Source organism: Gekko japonicus, unplaced genomic scaffold (genome assembly GCF_001447785.1).
Source record: "Gekko japonicus isolate JY-2015 unplaced genomic scaffold, Gekko_japonicus_V1.1 scaffold2580, whole genome shotgun sequence".
Taxonomy (NCBI): domain Eukaryota; kingdom Metazoa; phylum Chordata; class Lepidosauria; order Squamata; family Gekkonidae; genus Gekko; species Gekko japonicus.
Window position 1 is genome coordinate 192,087 of NW_015169257.1, and position 17,550 is coordinate 209,636.

The window sequence follows — 17,550 nt, forward strand, 5'->3', positions numbered from 1 at the left end:
ATTCCCTGCTATATGAAGAAACGGCCGTAAAAAAGTTGTGTGGGAATTGAGAGAGATGAAAAGTGACAGGGGAAAGAAAAGACTATGGTTTCTGCTTTACTACAAATAGTATTAATATGATTTCTGAAGCTGTGGAGAGTGTTGTTGGTGTTGTATCTAAAGAAAATATACTTAAACTCGGCTAATTGAAAGCGAAGTGTGACAAAGGAAAAAAATGGAGGCGGTGGAGGTTAATGAGGGCACAGATCAAGACATAAAGGTTGGTGAGCTTTTAGGAGAGCAATTAAAAAAAAACACTGTTAGAAGAATTGAGGCAAGCTTGCAAAGAGGCTGTGAAACAAGCCTGCAAAGTAGCCTGTGAGGATTTTTTGAAAAACTTTCCAAGTGTAAAGGTAGAGGAGAAGGACAATGGAGAACAAATACAAGGAGAGCAAAGGTGGGGTGAAGTTCAGGAAGCAGAGCAAGAGAGAGAGACCTATGTTATTCAACCTGTGTGCAAAGAAGGGGAGCTGCAAGAGGTGGATACTCTGGATTGTTTGTTGGAGAATCAAAGTATTTTGAAATTAGAAAAATGGAAGAAAGGCTTTGTGGAACCTACTACCAAGAAGAAGAAGAGGTCAATAAGAGGGAAAAAGTTAAAGAAAGGTGATGAAGTTCAAAGGCTCCAAACACTTAAACTGGACTTTAAAGGAATATGGAAAGGTACTCTGGAAATTTGGAAAGAGAACTACAGGAATACAAAAACCGGCATCACTTGGAAGAAAATGGAAGAAATCAAGATAAAAAGGAAATTGAACTCAATGTCATTGTAATGATTGTTATTTGTCAGCTGTAAACATTTCCATGCTCATGGATGTTAAGAACTGAAAAAGATGAGTGTAGGGACAGAATGTGGGCTTAAGATTTATTTTCCTTTTCCTCTGATCCTTTAATATACGTTAGTTGGATATGAAATTTGTGGGTGATTTCAGAAGTAATAAATAAAAAGGTTCAAGGTTAGTATGTTAGGGACCTTGCTGTATGAACTTAGCTAGCTATTGGAATATGAACAAAATCTCATGCTGTTACTTGGTTACAAAAGGAATGCTGTTGTAGATGCTAGAGGAAATATGTCAAATTGTTTAAGATTAGTTGGTAGGTGATAGGGTAATATAATTTGATTTTGATATGGAATTTACTTTTGAGAGGGGAGTGGTAATGACTAGGAATGGAGATGGTAATAGAAGTGGCAGGAGAGTGCTCTGTGTATGTATTGGTGAAGATATGATTTTGGTGTTGGTAGTTTTGTCCTTTGCTGTTTTAATATAAGTTAATTGGAAATGATAAGTTTAATAGGATAATTATTAGGTTATATAAATTAATTTCCCCCCCTTAAAATAATAACTAGGATTGGGATTTATGAAGCAATAATTATGAAATGACTATGAACTGAGAGGTAACAGTGATTGGAGAGTGCTTAGGTGTAGGTATTGGTGAGGATATGATTTTGGTGTTGGTAGATTTGCCTTTTGCTGCTTTAACACAAAATAATTGGAAATGATTGTTGATAAGCTTAATAGGATAATAAGGAGGTTACATAAATTAATTTTTCTTAATAAATTACTAGGATTTTTAGGTTTGGACTTATGACAATAATGACACAGAAACCAGGAATGAATTTGTAAGTGATGAGTTAGATAGACGGAGTAATAGCAAAAACCAGAGAGGTTGGATTAAAATAATTGGAGAGGATATTGGGGGATGAATTAATGTATAATCAAATATTTGATCAATGTGATGTGATCAATTGATGTGAGGATTTATGTTTGTTAGTGGTATATGTGTGTGTTTGTTTTCTAAGCATAAAAACCCAATAAATATATTAAAAAAAATACAGGCAGTCATCCCAGGGCCCAGGTCAGGTCTCTAAATCAACTTTGCATTTTGATACAACTTTTGTTTGCTGTGATGTCTTGCAGCAGAGCCCAAGCAAGTCATGCATTTCTGGCTCCCATCATATCCAATGGTACTTCAGACATCTCCCATAGTTCCCAATGGGCAGGATCACCCCCACCCTGCCCCAGCTCCCTATTTATCCAGGAATAGAAGAACAAGAGGGCTCTGCACCACACAAGAGAGGGAGGGAAGTAGAAGTGTGGCTCTCTGTGGCTTGTCTCCAAACGTGATTGGCTGGAAGCTTTCTCTGCTCCTCCTTTGGAAAGATCCATTTGGAAGACAGAAATGCTATTGCTTGAGAAATCAGTAGGATCAAGGAAGAACATGAGCACATGCTGCCTGCTAGCAACCTCCGAAGTCAAAGACAACTAGGATTTCTTTGGGGAGGGTAATTTAGTTTTACTAAGAATCCTGGATTCCTAATGCTGTTCTGGAACATCATGATAATGACATGGAAAAGCAGTTTCCATGTATATCTTCACCTTGAGTATTTCTTTATGCACACCCCTAGTTGGGTATCAGCTATACACTGAATACCTGTCTCCAAGTGGCATGATTCAGAACCACTGTCCCATAGGTTGAATTTCTTGACTAACCCCACTGCTGTGGAAGCCATACTGTTTCTGCAGGACTGAATACCATTCTCCAATAGCTGCATTGCCACCTAGGATCCTGAACACGGGCAAGGTCTCCTTTCTCTACAGTCTAGCTGGCGATAGGTTGGCACAGTCACCATTCAACTGTTCTTCTGATTGGCTGTCAGCAAAATACTGCACAGCCTATCCAATGGTCCAGTCTCCTCATTTTTATTTTTATTTTATTAATTGAGGCACCAAAACATCCCTGTCACAAAGCATAAGCTACACTTTCCGACTCCACAGCCATTCTTCCATGTATTTTTCCAACATGAACATTATCAGAATGGCATTATCAGAATGGCAGATTCAGCAACTATTCTTCCTGGCTAGGACTTTACCGCTCGCCGAACTGTCAGATCGCTGTGCGGGTAACTGGGTGCCCCCAGAGACTCTCCACTTATGGCAGGCCAGTAATTGAAACTTTATCCCACTTCCTATTTAGTTGCCATCTGTGCTCTTCTATAAGAGCCAATCTCATGCTGCCTTTAATGAGCAGGTTTCCATCTGCCGTATCTTTTACCTGGCAATGATAGGAGTGTAACTCTGGCCATGGCAAAGTTTATATTCCATGCTCTGTGGATCAGGCAGGCACATGTTAAAAACAAAAACACTAAGCCTAACTACTAGTGGGACTATACTCTTTGTTTCGCCAAGGTGCCTTGGGGGCACGTAGACATTCTGATTTTGGCACAGGAAAAGAACGACAGTGTTAACGTTTGATATTTTGTATATTTTGGAATTCAGCATAATACAATTTTACCTTGCTATATATGTATATGTGTGTGTGTTTCTGTAGATATACATGCACACAGAGAAAGAGGGAGAGAGTTGCCAAGGGTTTAATGTTCCATTTTCTTCCTCCATTATGAAGTCTCACCCTCAGTATTGACAGGAAAGCTCAAATTTATGTAACTATTTCACAATTTTATTTTCAGGGCAGCCAGTTGACCCTTCGTTAATGATCAGAAATTCAGTCGCCAACGTGATTTGTGCTCTCACTTTTGGGTACCGATTTTCTTTAGATGAAGAAGAATATCTCAAGTTGATTGAAGCTGTTAGTGTATTTATACACTTTGGAGGTTCTTTATTTCATCTTGTGAGTATCCCCAACTTTCCTACTGAAATCATAATCCTCCATTAAGTGATGAATTTAACCAAATTTTCACACCCACATATATATATTCTCTTTCAAATATTTTATTAAGATTCTCAAATCACAAAAAATCAATAAAACATTCAATCGAACAAACAGAAAAATAAAAATATATTATCTACAGAGGGAAAGGTAAATTATATCTTATCATACTTACTTATTCTTTGCATTATTATTTATTATTACTATTATTTACTATTAAATAGAAGAAGAAGAGAAGAGATTGGTTTTATACCCCACCCTTCACTACCCAAAGGTGTCTCAGAGTGGCTTCCAAACTCCTTTCCCTTCCCCTCCCCACAACAGACATCCTGTGAGGTAGGTGGGGCTGTCCCCTCCCCACAACAGACACCCTGTGAGGTAGGTGGGGCTGAGAGAGCTCTTGACAGAAACTGCTCTTTTTCAAGGACAGCTGTGCCAGAGTTATGGCTTGCCCAAGGTCATCCAGCCAGGTGCAAGTGGAGGAGTGGGGAAGCAAACCCGGTTCTCCCAGATTAGAGTCCACGCACTTAACCACTACACCAAACTGGTGTACAGTAAGATATTAGTCTAATAGTGACAGCAATGCAGTTTTCTTGATGCTTACACTTGGCTATAGGTGCAGTAAATTGAGAGCTTTAAGCTTTAAGAAGTACTTTTCTTCCTTTCTCACAATACAAGAACTTATGGGGACTCAATGAAATTGCTAAGCAGTTGGGTTAGAACAGATAAAAGGAAGTACTTCTTCACCCAAAGAATGATTAACACATGGAATTCACTGCCACGGGAGGTGGTGGCAATTACAAGCATGGACAGTTTCCAGAGGGAACTGGATAAACATATGGAGCAGAGGTCCATCAGTGGCTACTAGCCACAAGGTATAGATAGGAACTCTCAGACTGGGGCTAGTGATGCTCTGTATTCTTGGTGCCTGGGGGTGGGAAACAGTGGGAAAGCTTCTAGTGTCCTGGCCCCACTGGTGGACCTCCTGATGACACCTGGTATTTTTGGTCACTGTGTGACAGAATGTTGGTCTGGATGGGCTATTGGCCTGATCCAGCACTGGCTTCTCTTATGTTCTTATATTCTCACTTGGAATAAACTCTTGTTCAGGAAAATATTCTAGTGCAATATACAATTTTTTTCATCAAAATTAAACTGTGGAGAGTGTGGGTCATAATGTTGTATATGTGCTGATATTTTTCCCATCACAAATTGTTCCCAGATTTTACAATGCCATCATGCCAGCATTGGAGCTGACTTATTTTTCCAATTGAGTGCAATAGCTGTTTTCACTGCCACTAGTAAACTGAAGATTAGATCCTTTCTAATTTTAGGAATTGTAGGTTCAGGCCAGTAATTCAAGAACAGGAATTCAGGTGTAAAAGCAACACAGTAACCTGAGATTGAATATATTCAATTCCGTACATCTGCCCAAAATTGTCAAATTTTTGTGCATTGCCACCAGCAGTGTGTGTACGTGCCTACCTCTCCACAATTTTTCCAACAAAGTCTTGATTGAGAAGACATCATGTGGGAAATTTTAAGTAGCATGTGATACTAGTGGGTTAATATTTTGAACATTTCAGTTTTTGTATTAATTACGTGTGATGTAAAATCAGAAAAGCCCCAGATATTTGACCAGATATCCTCTGTGAGTGTTATACTGCAATCTTGTTGCTATAATTTCTGATAATATTGTGTTTTGGTGTTATTTACTTTGAGTAGAAGTTTGGATATTTTTGAAATTAGATGACAATTGCTACCATTTGCTTCTCAAAGAATGATTTCAAACTCAATATGTTAGCTAGTATTTTACAGATATTAAGTTGTACGCAGAGACTGTGTATTTGTAGAGAATGAAACCAGAGAATTCAGCTACCTAATTTTTTTCCAAGTTTAGATTTATTGAGTAAGCCATGTTTCGTGGTTATATCTACTAGTCTAGTAAGACTTGCTTGCTGCCAAAGTCTGAACGAATTGTGATTTTGTCCTGGTAAGAACCATTCCTGACCTTAAAAAGATGAGAATCGTGGTAGTGTAGTTTTAATCTTCTGTTATCCAAAATATGTAATATTGAGAAGAGAAATACACAGCTGGAGTGCATCCACAGTGGTGGCATTTTGTAGAATCTTTTACTGATCAGTTCAATGTATTCTGAGAACCCCCTGTTCCCAGTAAGTACTCCACTTATTCAGAGAGGCCATGGTTAGATTTTCATCCCTTTGTGGACTAATTTTCCAGTACACTTTATCAAGTTTCTTGGAGACAGAATATTGACTCACAATTCTGCTGGCTTAAGACAGCATAACATGCAAACCTTCAAATGCCCTTTCATGAAAATATCAACATGCCCAAGAGAACACCATTCTCCCAAATGTGAACCTCATCCAAAAACTAGGAGACTATGGCAGTGCTCGTCCCTATGCAAGTGTAGCTAGTCTAGTTGATCATTTCCTATGGAAGGGGAGATGTGATCAGTGTTTCCTCTAAGGTGAGTTAGTGTGAGCTAGCTCACAGTTTTTTAGCCTCCAGCTCACACTTTTTTGTCTTAGCTCAGAAAGGAAGTCTGTATTATAAAGGAGATTTTGAGAGCCTTGGTTATTATCCTGTAAGTCTTGGTCATTACTCATAGTGTGAGGAGTTTTAGAGAACCACAGAAAATAATCTTAATTAATCTGCCCTTGGAATTATCAGGCAGCCAAACTACTTCCACTTGAAAGTGTCAGGAAAAACACATGCCTTAATCAAGAGATAAAAGAATTGAAGGGTTAATCTGTATCTATGACTTTGGAAGGCTAGAGGTGTACAGGATGAAGAAGAGAAGAGATTGGATTTATACCCTGCCCTTCACTCGGAGTCTCACAGCGGCTTAGAAACTCCTTTCCCTTCCCCTCCATGCAACAGACTTACTGTGAGGTAGGTGGGGCTGAGAGAGCTCTTTCGAGAACAGTCCTTGAGAGAACAGCTCTGACAGAACTATGGCTTGCCCAAGGTCATCCAGCAGCTGCGAGTGGAGGAGTAGGGGAATCAAACCCGGTTCTCCCAGATTAGAGTCCGTGCATTTAACCACTGCACTAAACTGCACCAGAAGATAGAGGTTTACAAAAGATACGTCTTAGAAATAGGTGGGCATGAGGGAACCATGAGAAGAAACTCTATGAATGTCTATGATTTAATCTGGAAATCATCTGTGAGTAAATAATCCGGAGGATATAATCTAGCTCTGCAGAACGTAATATGCACATTCAGAGGAAACTGTTGTTGGCCAAGTTAGTTGAGTCACAGAAGACCTGTGGCGATCTCCCAAATTAAAAAAAAACCAACAAAAAAAACTGGAAAACATTTGGAGAATCTGGAATTAAGAAAGGAAGGGTGATAAGAGGCTGGCCTCGATCATTTTCGCTACCCAAAATCATCCTCCGAAATTATTTTGTAACCTGTGGGTGAAAGATATAGGGCACTGGTATCTTTTTCACTGGTAGGAGAAATACAACTAGCGTGCATATACTTTCAAGCGGACAAACGGCAAAAGATTAAAGAACTAAGGAACCTCTGGCACTCCTCCCTTCAATTCCTCTGATGCTATGGGGCCATTTCAGCCACTGTGGGCAATGTTAATATGCAATCTCTCTGGTAAAATCTGGTCGATGCTATTTAAATGGCACCCAGAAAAAACTGGCTTATGGACTATGTTGGTTTACAGACTATGCTGGTTTGTGGACGGTGTTAACTGAGTCCCTTTGCAATACTAAAAGGGCTTTGCTTTTGTCTTTCCTGCAGTTGTATGAATCTTTCCCATGGGTCATGAAACTTCTTCCAGGGCCTCACAAAAAGGCACATGCCTGCGCAAAGGACGTGCTATCGTTTGCCAGAAAAGAAATAGAAAAACATAAAGATCAGCAATCCCTGCACCAGCCACAGGATTTCATTGACTACTATCTACTTCAGATGGAGAAAGTAAGTGTTTGCCTTGTGCGGGAAATCCAATAAAAGCCTTCCAACTATAGTTCTTGAAATCTTTGCATAGCGGTTCGAAACTTTTTAGGAAGTCCACGGACACAATGTCATTATTCTCGGGCAGGTTGCTGGAGAGGTGGCACAGTAAGTTGTAAATAAATGAAATAAGAATCATAGAATGATTGAATCATAGAATCACAGAGTTGGAAGGGGCCATACAGGCCATCTAGGCCAACCCCATGCTTAATGCAACAATTTTAGACTAACATTAACATAAGCTGTTGTTATGATCTCCTATTCTTGGGGGTTTAGTTATTAGTGGTTTTCTTTCCCTTCTCCCTAGATGTAGCTACCCTTCCCTATTTTTTCATTGTAGTTTGTAGTCCATTAAAAAATGCAATTAAAAAATCCCCTCTGGGGGCCTAAAAAATAATAATGCAGGATCAGCCTAGAGCATCCCTGACAAGTGTTTGTCCAGCCACTGCTTAAAGACTGCCAGTGAGGGGGAGCTCACCACCTCCCTGAGTCCACTGTTGAACAACTCTTACAGTAAAGACGTTTTCCCTAATATCCAGTCGGTACCTTCCCACCCTTAATTTAAACCCATTGTTGCAAGTCCTCTCCTCTGCTGCCAACAGGAATAGCTCCCTGCCCTCCTCTAAGTGACAGCCCTTCAAAGACTTCAAGAGAGCAATCATGTTCTCCTTCAACTTCCTCTTCTCCAGGTGGAAAATTCCCCTCAGCCTTTCTTCACAGGGCTTGATCTGTGAGGGTAGACCAAATTACACAATGTTATCCAGCTAAGGAAGGATCAAGATGACACAACAGGGTGGGGAGTGCTATCCAACTTCTTCTTCAATACAAGGGACCCAGGTGATGGCAATATTTGAATCGAGCTGAATTCAAGTCCAGTAGTACCTTAGAAACCAACATGATTGTGGGGGCATGAGCAAAGGGGTATGACAATGGGAGTGTTGACTCTCGAGAGCTCATACCCCTCCCAAATCTTTTTTTGGGTATTTTTGCATCTCTCTCTCTCTCTCTCTCTCTCTCTCTCTCTCTTTGTGCCTGTGCCTCTTTGTCATGTCTCCCCCCTCCTCTCTCTCTCTCTCTCTCTCTCTCTCTTTGTGCATGTGCCTGGAAGTCATGGTGACCTCTGACAACTCCTACTGGGGCATGGAGAACATTCAGAGATGCTGTCATATGTAATATGTAGTCTATATTGCTAGTTCGATTTTCTTAATATCAACAACTAATTATAAATTGCACTCTGCATGCTCTGTGAAATTGTCCTGTGTTTTATTATTTTTTTTAAATTGTATATCAAATATGTCCTTATTTTTTAATTACTCCATTAGATTCCCCCTGATGAAGCTGCATGTGAAACACATAGTGGTTGTATAATTACCATCAAAAGAGGCTCCGGGTGGGTGTTCTCGCTTTGGACACTCAGCGTCAGATTGCTGTGGTGGCCTCAGCCAGATATAATGACAGAGAGTCCACCATTTTCTCCAGGGGAACTGATCACTGCCACCTGAAAAGCAGTTGTAATTCTGAGTGATCTTCAGCTCTCACCTGGAGATTGGCAACAATGGTTCCTCTTGAGGAAATGGCTGGTTTGGCGGGTGGAGTCTATGGCATTGTACCTGTCTGAGGTCCCACCCTCTTCAAACCCCACCCTTCCCAGACTCCATCTTCCAAATTTCCCATCCTGGAGTTGGCAACCCTATCTCCTTCCCAGCCAACCATCAACTTACCTTTATCTACCCCTCTGACTTCAGCTTTTCATCTCCTCCCCCTTTGACCTAAGAAGAGTACAGTCTTTCTCCACAGTGGGGACCAAAGCAACTCACATCATTCTCCTCTCCCCCTTTTGATCTGCACAACAACCCCATGAGGTAGGTTAGGCTGAAAGTCTGTGACTGGTGTGAAATCACCCACTCAGCTTCCACAGACAGAATTTGGGTCTGGTAGACCCTGCTCTGAAGCATTAACTGCTACGTCACACTGGCTGTCATAGGGTGGCCACCTCAGCTGGGTATAATGACACAGAGTCCACCATTTTCTCCAGGGGAACTGATCTCTGCTGTCTGAAGAGCAGTTGTAATTCTGAATAATCTCTGGCCCTCACCTGGAGATTGGCAAAAATGGTTCCCCAGGAGGAAAAGTACAGTCTTTCTTCACAGTGGGGACCAAAGCAGCTTACATCATTCTCCTCTCCCCCTTTTGATCTGCACAACAACCCTGTGTGGTGGGTTAAGGTTGAAAATCTGCAACTGGTCCAAAATCACCCACTCAGCTACCACAGCAAGAACCTGGGTCTGGCAGACCTTACTCTGAAGCACTAACTCCTACGCCACACTGGCTGTGGTATCACCTGGTATCACAACTGAACTCCAGACAACAGATCTCTCTCTCCCCCTGGAGAAAATAACTGCTTTGGAGGGTGAACTTTGTGGCATTCTATTCAGCTGAGGCCTCTTCCCTCCCCAAACTCTGGCTTCTGTAGACTCCACCACAAAATCTCCAGGAATTTCCCAACCTGGAGCTGGGACCACTAGTCAAGACTGGCCCCAATGAGTTCCTCACAAAGACCAAAGGAGGCCTGGAAAGGGTCTCCTCCCCTCACCTTTTTACTGACAGAACCAAGCTTGGTTGCCTAGCAACATCTATTGAGGGAAAAGTTAGGCCCACAGCAGGAAGATAAGATAATGGTCTGAGGGCTGGTAGCCCACCTCAGTAGCCAGGCAGAGGAGCCAAGCAGGAGAAGTGTCTTCATCAGTAGATTTTGGCAGTTTATTCTGTCGGGAAAGTGGCCAAGCTGGCAGTGGGTGGGGGAGAGGAGGGGACCCAGCACCCAGCCAATGGAACACAGTACTCTTGAGTGGCAGTTGATGGGCCAATGGCTGATGGAGCGCACAGCATAGTCAATGGGAGAGCCGGAAAGTGTTAGTATGTTGGGCTTTTATATACATAGGATATAAGATTCTATTTCCCCCTGTACCAATTTGTTTCTTCATCCAAGTTGGTGATTTGTCCTAAAGGTTTCTACTGAATTATAGGTCAAATGGAAGAGGATTTCTTCTGTCACGTCTGTTCATTACAGATTTTATCGTTGGTGCTGTTTAATGTGGGTTTTATTGGGGGGGTTATTTAAAAGAATGATGAAAATGTCTTCTATTGCATGATGTGAAGATGAACAAGAACAAGGAACCTAGCTCATGCAGATACTATCCATTGGCCCTGGTCACACGGCAAAGTTGCCGCGGGAGAGGCACGGAAGTCCCGCAGATTTTCTAGGCGCGATTTCACCCCAACATCCGGGAAGCGCAGTGCTCCCATGGCGAACCCATGGCTCCCCACCGAAAGTGCGGAGTTAAAAACTAGTACCTATGAGGTACTAGTTTCCTGAAATTGCGGGCCAAGGGCGGGCATCTGATCGCGTTTCCGGTGGACTTACGTGGCATCCAGCACTCGCCGCTGTTTGTCTCCGCAGGTTGTGCAACAGCACCCAACAGCGCATGCACACAAAGAGCGATTGCTAGTGCGATCGCACGCCGTGGCTTCTGTGCCGTGCTGCAGGATACCCGTCTGATCGGCATTTTCCCCGAACCATGGGACCTCGACCGGGACGTGTGCTCGGGCAGCCGCATGTTAGTTTCCTCCGGGGCAATTAGCCACACTTCCCCCCGTGATATCCGGCCCATGTGACCGGGGCCATTATTTGTTTTAAGAATTATATTGTATTACTGAAAGAGATCAGTTGATCATTCAACAAAGAGAATAGAAACATGAGGAAAGGAGGCAGGATGTCTAGCACATGAGGAATTTATACATTGCTTGGCCACCTGCCAAACAGCTAATAAGGGGGGCAGGGGTGGGGGATCCCCTCCCCCTGGTGGTTCCCTGGCAGCTCTACTCTGGGTGACATCGGTGCAAACAACAAAATGCCTGTCATGATGCAAATTCCAATTCCTGTTTCAACAACAGAGCAAAAATGATCCCAGCTCTACATACAATGAAGAGAACCTGGCACAGTCCATTTTCGACCTCTTTATCGCAGGAATGGACACAACCACAACCACTCTTCTATGGGGTCTGCTCCTCATTGCAAAACATCCAGACATCCAAGGTGAGAAAGTCTTGTGCAAAGTGAGCAAGGTGCATTCTTCATTTCTGTAGTAGAAAACTTACTTGGTTTGGCCTCCCCCCCCCCCCCATTTTCACACATTGTCATTTTTAAAAAGATTTCGTACTGGCTGGCTCATTAGGACATGTACATTTTAAACTTGACACTTGCTCACCAGTGTGGCCAGAGAAAGTATGTAGTGATTGTGTTGAACCGCGAAGTGGCACCTAGGAACTTCAAAAAATCTCTATGGCAAACACCATAGAGATTCTGGGCATTCTAGAGTAGATTCAATGAAATTATCCTCACAGTGGCTGATTCTGCACCCATCTGTTTCCCCACAGTTCCACATTGGGATGTTAATCTCCCTCTACACTGCATGCTGCTTTCACTTCCTTTGTTCATAGATTTATGCATAGATTTATGGCTGATCAGGGGTGACCGCAGTCAGTACGGTGTTGCCCCGGGGTATCTGAATGTGGTTTTGAGCTTCACCTTTTCCTTCCTCCCCATCCAATTTGAGGGGAATCATAAGCGGACAACTTGACGTGGCTTCATTGATCTCTGACAGTTTCCCCGCCCCTCTTTTCCCCTCTGTATTTATCACCTTGCCATGAATTACTTGGCTCAGTCAGTGGGATCCACCATCCAAAGCATCTCCTATACAGCTAATGACCACTGAGGAAAGTACTGACACAGGAAACTCTGCATACCAATGCAGGAGCGAGCGTTGAAAACAAAATAGATGACAAGCGGACATGGGACTTAATGGGTAGCTAATGCAGGAACCAGGATCTGAGGCAATGCAATAAAAACAGATAATCCGAAGCAAGGGGGAACCCAAGTCGAGTGCTGAGAAAACGTGGAGCCAATGCCAGATGCAGAATGGACCTTTGTCTTGCTGCATTGGCAGGTGAGTGAGGTCAGAGGTGGGCAGGCAGCCATCTAGAGCACATTTCAAACCACCAGCCAGGCAGCTGGGCAGCCAGGGTGGTAGTACTGAGTCTGGGAGGGGGGGCTTAGCACCCTTTGCCCTCTGGCACCCTAGGCAGGACCATAGGACTGTGTAGTGGGAGGGTTGCCCTTGAAGACAGAATGGACAAAAATATTCCTCCTATGATTTGTTCTTAAGTTTTCAAAACGACACAGGATTCAATTAGTTACTCCCTGTATCAAACACAGTTCAGTCTTGAATGTGCTTAGTGTGTTCTCTTTAATATCCAGCTGATGCAATCTTGCATGGCACTGAGCTCTTTTACTCCTTACCAATGCTTCCTCTAAGCTGTGAAATCTTGTGAGCAAAAATTCTACTCCATGAGCTACTGGCCTTAAAGTTGTGAGCGAGCGATTTGGCTACTGCATAAATTAGTTTGCTCTGGCGCCATCTTTCCTGAGCTAAGACAAAAATGTGTGAGCCGGAGGCTAAAAAGACTGTGAGCTAGCTCACACTAACTCACCTTATAGGGGACACTGTTCCCCACTCTCTTTCCCCCCTATAACTTATGAAAGAAAATATACCAAGTTTTTGGAAAGGCAGAATGAGGATCACATAATAAACATTTTGTCAGGCTCCTGACAAGACAGGCCAAACAGCAATTAAGAAATCCTTTGAGTTTATGCAACTCTAGTTGCTTTATTACAGTTTCTTATTCACAGTGTATTTCAACCATAAAGCAAGTGGGTTTCCCTTGAGATATCAGGATTCTACACTCCACCCTGCAGCTCAACTGATATTCAGGAGGTCTGGGTGAAACCATCGTATATTTTAATAGTCAACTGTAGCCCTGTCTGTGGATACTTAAATTTGCACATTGAGGCTGCAGAGATAGAGACAGAATTTTTTTCTGCAAACTCTGCAAACTTGGGGGACCCCCTAGGTCTGCAGAAAAGTCTGAAAACTAAAAAAAAAAAAGAGGGGTTAAATCCTCCCAAAGACAACAGTGCTTTCTGCACAGCCACAAACAATGCTTCAGCACTCCTGCTGCCTTTGGACAGGGGAGAAGCTGCCACCATGGCCACAGAGGCAGCTAAGCTTCCAGTGGGTGATGGAGGAGTCACCTTTGAATAAGAAGGTCTCCTCTGGAAGGGAAAGGAGCAGGGCTGTTTTTGTACCAGGAACTCCTTTGCATATTAGGCGACATACCTCTAATGTAGCCAATCCTCCAAGAGCTCTTCTTACAGGGGCTACTATAAGCTCTTGGAAGATTGGCTACATTAGGGGTGTGTCACCTAATATGCAAATGAGTTCCTGCTACAAAAAGAGCCCTGGAAAGGAGAAAGGGTACTGCCTGATAACAGCCAGTGAAGGCTCGGTAGGTGACTGAGACTGATCTTCCTCCCTCCTCTCTTGAGGAGAGCTGCCTTTTGGTTGCCTAGAGGAGCTTGGCTTCTCCATTGCCAGTTTGTTGTAGTGGTTAAGTGTGCAGGCTCTAATCTGGGAGAACCGGGTCTGATTCCCCACTCCTCCACTTGCACCTGGCTGGATGACCTTGGGCAAGCCATAGTTCTGATAAGAGCTGTCCTTCAAAAAGAGCCGTTTCTGTCAGAGCTCTCTCAGCCCCACCTACTTCCCAGGGTGTCTGTTGTGGGGAAGGGAAGAGAAAGGAGTTTGTCAGCCGCTCTGAGACACCTTTGGGTAGTGAAGGGTGGGGTATAAATCCAATCTCTTCTTCTTCTTTTACCTCACAGGGTGTCTGTTGTGGGGAAGGGAAGAGAAAGGAGTTTGTCAGCCGCTCTGAGACACCTTTGGGTAGTGAAGGGTGGGGTATAAATCCAATCTCTTCTTCTTCTTTTACCTCACAGGGTGTCTGTTGTGGGGAAGGGAAGAGAAAGGAGTTTGTCAGCCGCTCTGAGACACCTTTGGGTAGTGAAGGGTGGGGTATAAATCCAATCTCTTCTTCTTCTTTTACCTCACAGGGTGTCTGTTGTGGGGAAGGGAAGAGAAAGGAGTTTGTCAGCCGCTCTGAGACACCTTTGGGTAGTGAAGGGTGGGGTATAAATCCAATCTCTTCTTCTTCTTTTACCTCACAGGGTGTCTGTTGTGGGGAAGGGAAGAGATAGGAGTTTGTAAGCTGCTCTGAGACTCCTCTGGGTAGTGAAGGGCGGGATATAGATCCAATCTCTTCTTCTTCATTGAGGGAGAAGCATGGAGGCCAGACACCTTCCAATGGGTGTCTCCCTTTCAGTCATCTATTAATACTCAAACTTTGCTGTTGTTGTTTGTTTAATTTATACTCCACCCTATCCCACAAGTTGACTCAGGGCAGCTTACACAAGATTCACAAAACAATAAAAGTGATAGAACCAATAAAACAACAGATGGCACAATAAACAAGGGCAGAAAGGACCTGTGCCTCATGTCAGGTGGGAAAAAAACCCTCTAGTGCCCAGTTATGTTGTCTAAAGAAGCAGGGCACTGGAAAGGGGCCATGAACAGGGGAGGCCAGAATGGTTGAACGTCCACCACCTTCGAAGAAGAAGAAGAAGAAGAAGAAGAAGAAGAAGAAGAAGAAGAAGAAGAGATTGGATTTATACCCCGCCCTTCACTACCCAAAGGTGTCTCAGAGCGGCTTACAAACTCCTTTCCCTTCCCCTCCCCACAACAGACACCCTGGGAGGTAGGTGGGGCTGAGAGAGCTCTTGACAGAAACTGCTCTTTTTCAAGAACAACGCTTATCAGAACTACGGCTTGCCCGAGGTCATCCAGCCAGATGCAAGTGGAGGAGTGGGGAACCAAACCCGGTTCTCCCAGATTAGAATCCACGCACTTCACCACTACACCAAATTGGCTACAGTTTGGCTACACCAAACTGGAAGAAGAGAGGGGTGTTACACTGGCCCATAGCTACGGTGGGGCTATTAGTGGCTCCCCTCCCTTCCTTAAAGCCCTCCCCCCGGCTCCTTCCCAAAAGAAGAAGAAGAAGAGATTGGATTTATACCCTGCCCTTCACTACTGAAAGGTGTCTCAGAGAGGTTACAAACTCCTTTCCCTTCCCCTCCCCACAACAGACACCCTGTGAGGTAGGTGGGGCTGAGGGAGCTCTTGACAGAAACTGCTCTTTTTCAAGAACAGCTGTGCCAGAGTAATGGCTTGCCCTAGGTCATCCAGCCAGGTGCAAGTGGAGGAGTGGGGAATCAAACCCGGTTCTCCCAGATTAGAGATTAGCCTGGTGGAACAGCTGTGCTTTACAGGCCCTTTGAAACTGGTATAAGACCCGCAGGGCCCTGATCTCGGGTGGGAGCATGTCCCGCCACATTGGGTCAAGGGCCGGAAAAAACCCTTGCCCTGGTTGAGGCTAAGTGGATGTCCCTCGAGCTGGGGATCACCAGAAGGTGCTGATCAGAAGAGTGCAAAGCTCTCCGGGGCTCATAGGGGGAGAGGCGGTCCCACAGCTGTGATGGTCCCAGGCTGCGTAGGGCTTTAAAGGTCAAAGCCATAACCTTGAACCAGATCCAGTATCTTCCTGTGCTTTCCAGCTGAAGTGGCTGTAGTAGCTAGAAACCTATCTGATGTAGCTGCAGCAGCAGTGCTGCTGGAGGGGCTGCCTCTGCCTCTTACCACGGTGCCTGCCATATTCTTCCTGCCCCAGCAGCATATGGGGAAGAGCAGCAGCCATGCCAATGGCTGAGAGCAAGGTTAGTGATGTGGGGGGGGGAGACTGAAGAGGTGGGAGAGGGAGGGAGAGAGAGAGAGAGAGAGAATGATAGTAGGGTGGCTGTAAGAGAGCAAGATGGGCACAGAGACAAAAGGAATAAGAGTAGCATGTGGGAAGAGAGAGAAGAGAAAAGGAATGACAGTAGCAGAGGGAAGAGAGAGAAGGAATGACAGTAGGCATGGGTAAAAGGGAGAAGGAGAGAGAAGGAATGTCATTAGCATCAGGAGAGAGCAAGAGAGAAGGAATGTGAAAAGTACTGAGACTGGCAAGTGATTTCAGCTCTCATACTTTATTGTTGGTACAGAACAAGACAAGAAACTCTGGCTCGCAGGCCGGCTTATATGCTCAGTAAAACCCACTCCCAGAACACCCCCCCACTCAGTGATAGGCTATATACAGTGGCCGAGAGTTCCATCGGTCCTGACCAAGATCCTAGCCCTCTGGTTGGTGTGGGCTAGGATCCGCTTGGGCCATTGTCTCCCAGAGCAAAGCTCAGAGACTTTGCATGACCGCGTGGAGCACTAGCCTCGCACGCGGTTGGATTTAGATACATTACAGAACGAGAGTAGGCCTGGGAGAGAGGGAGAAGGAGAGAGAAAGAAGGAATGCCATTAGCATCAGGAGAGAGCAAGAAAGATGGAATGACAGTAGGCATGGGGGAGAGGGAGAAGGAGAGAGAGAGAGAGAAAAGGAATGCCATTAGCATCAGGAGAGAGCAAGAGAGAAGGAATGACAGTAGGCATGGGGGAGAGGGAGAAGGAGAGAGAGAGAGAGAAAAGGAATGCCATTAGCATCAGGAGAGAGCAAGAGAGAAGGAATGATAGTAGGTATGGGGGGAGAGGGAGAAGGAGAGAGAGAGAAGGAATGACATTAGCATCAGGAGAGAGCAAGAGAGAAGGAATGACAGTAGGGATGGGGGAGAGAGAGAGGGAGAGAGAGAGAGAAGGAATGCCATTAGCATCAGGAGAGAGCAAGAGAGAAGGAACGTCAGTAGGCATGGGGGGAGAGGGAGAAGGAGAGAGAGAGAAGGAATGACATTAGCATCAGGAGAGAGCAAGAGAGAAGGAATGACAGTAGGCATGGGGGAGAGGGAGAAGGAGA

General features: G+C 44.2%; 1 protein-coding gene across 1 annotated transcript in view; it reads left to right on the forward strand.

The window, feature by feature from the left end:
• The window catches only part of LOC107114908 (cytochrome P450 2J2-like), a 58,081-nt gene that overhangs the window by 33,971 nt on the left and 6,560 nt on the right, over positions 1-17,550 (forward strand). The window contains exons 6-8 of the mRNA XM_015416513.1: positions 3,509-3,669; positions 7,489-7,665; positions 11,656-11,797. Coding sequence (XP_015271999.1) covers positions 3,509-3,669; positions 7,489-7,665; positions 11,656-11,797 — 480 coding nt within the window. The remainder of the gene's footprint in view (positions 1-3,508; positions 3,670-7,488; positions 7,666-11,655; positions 11,798-17,550) is intronic.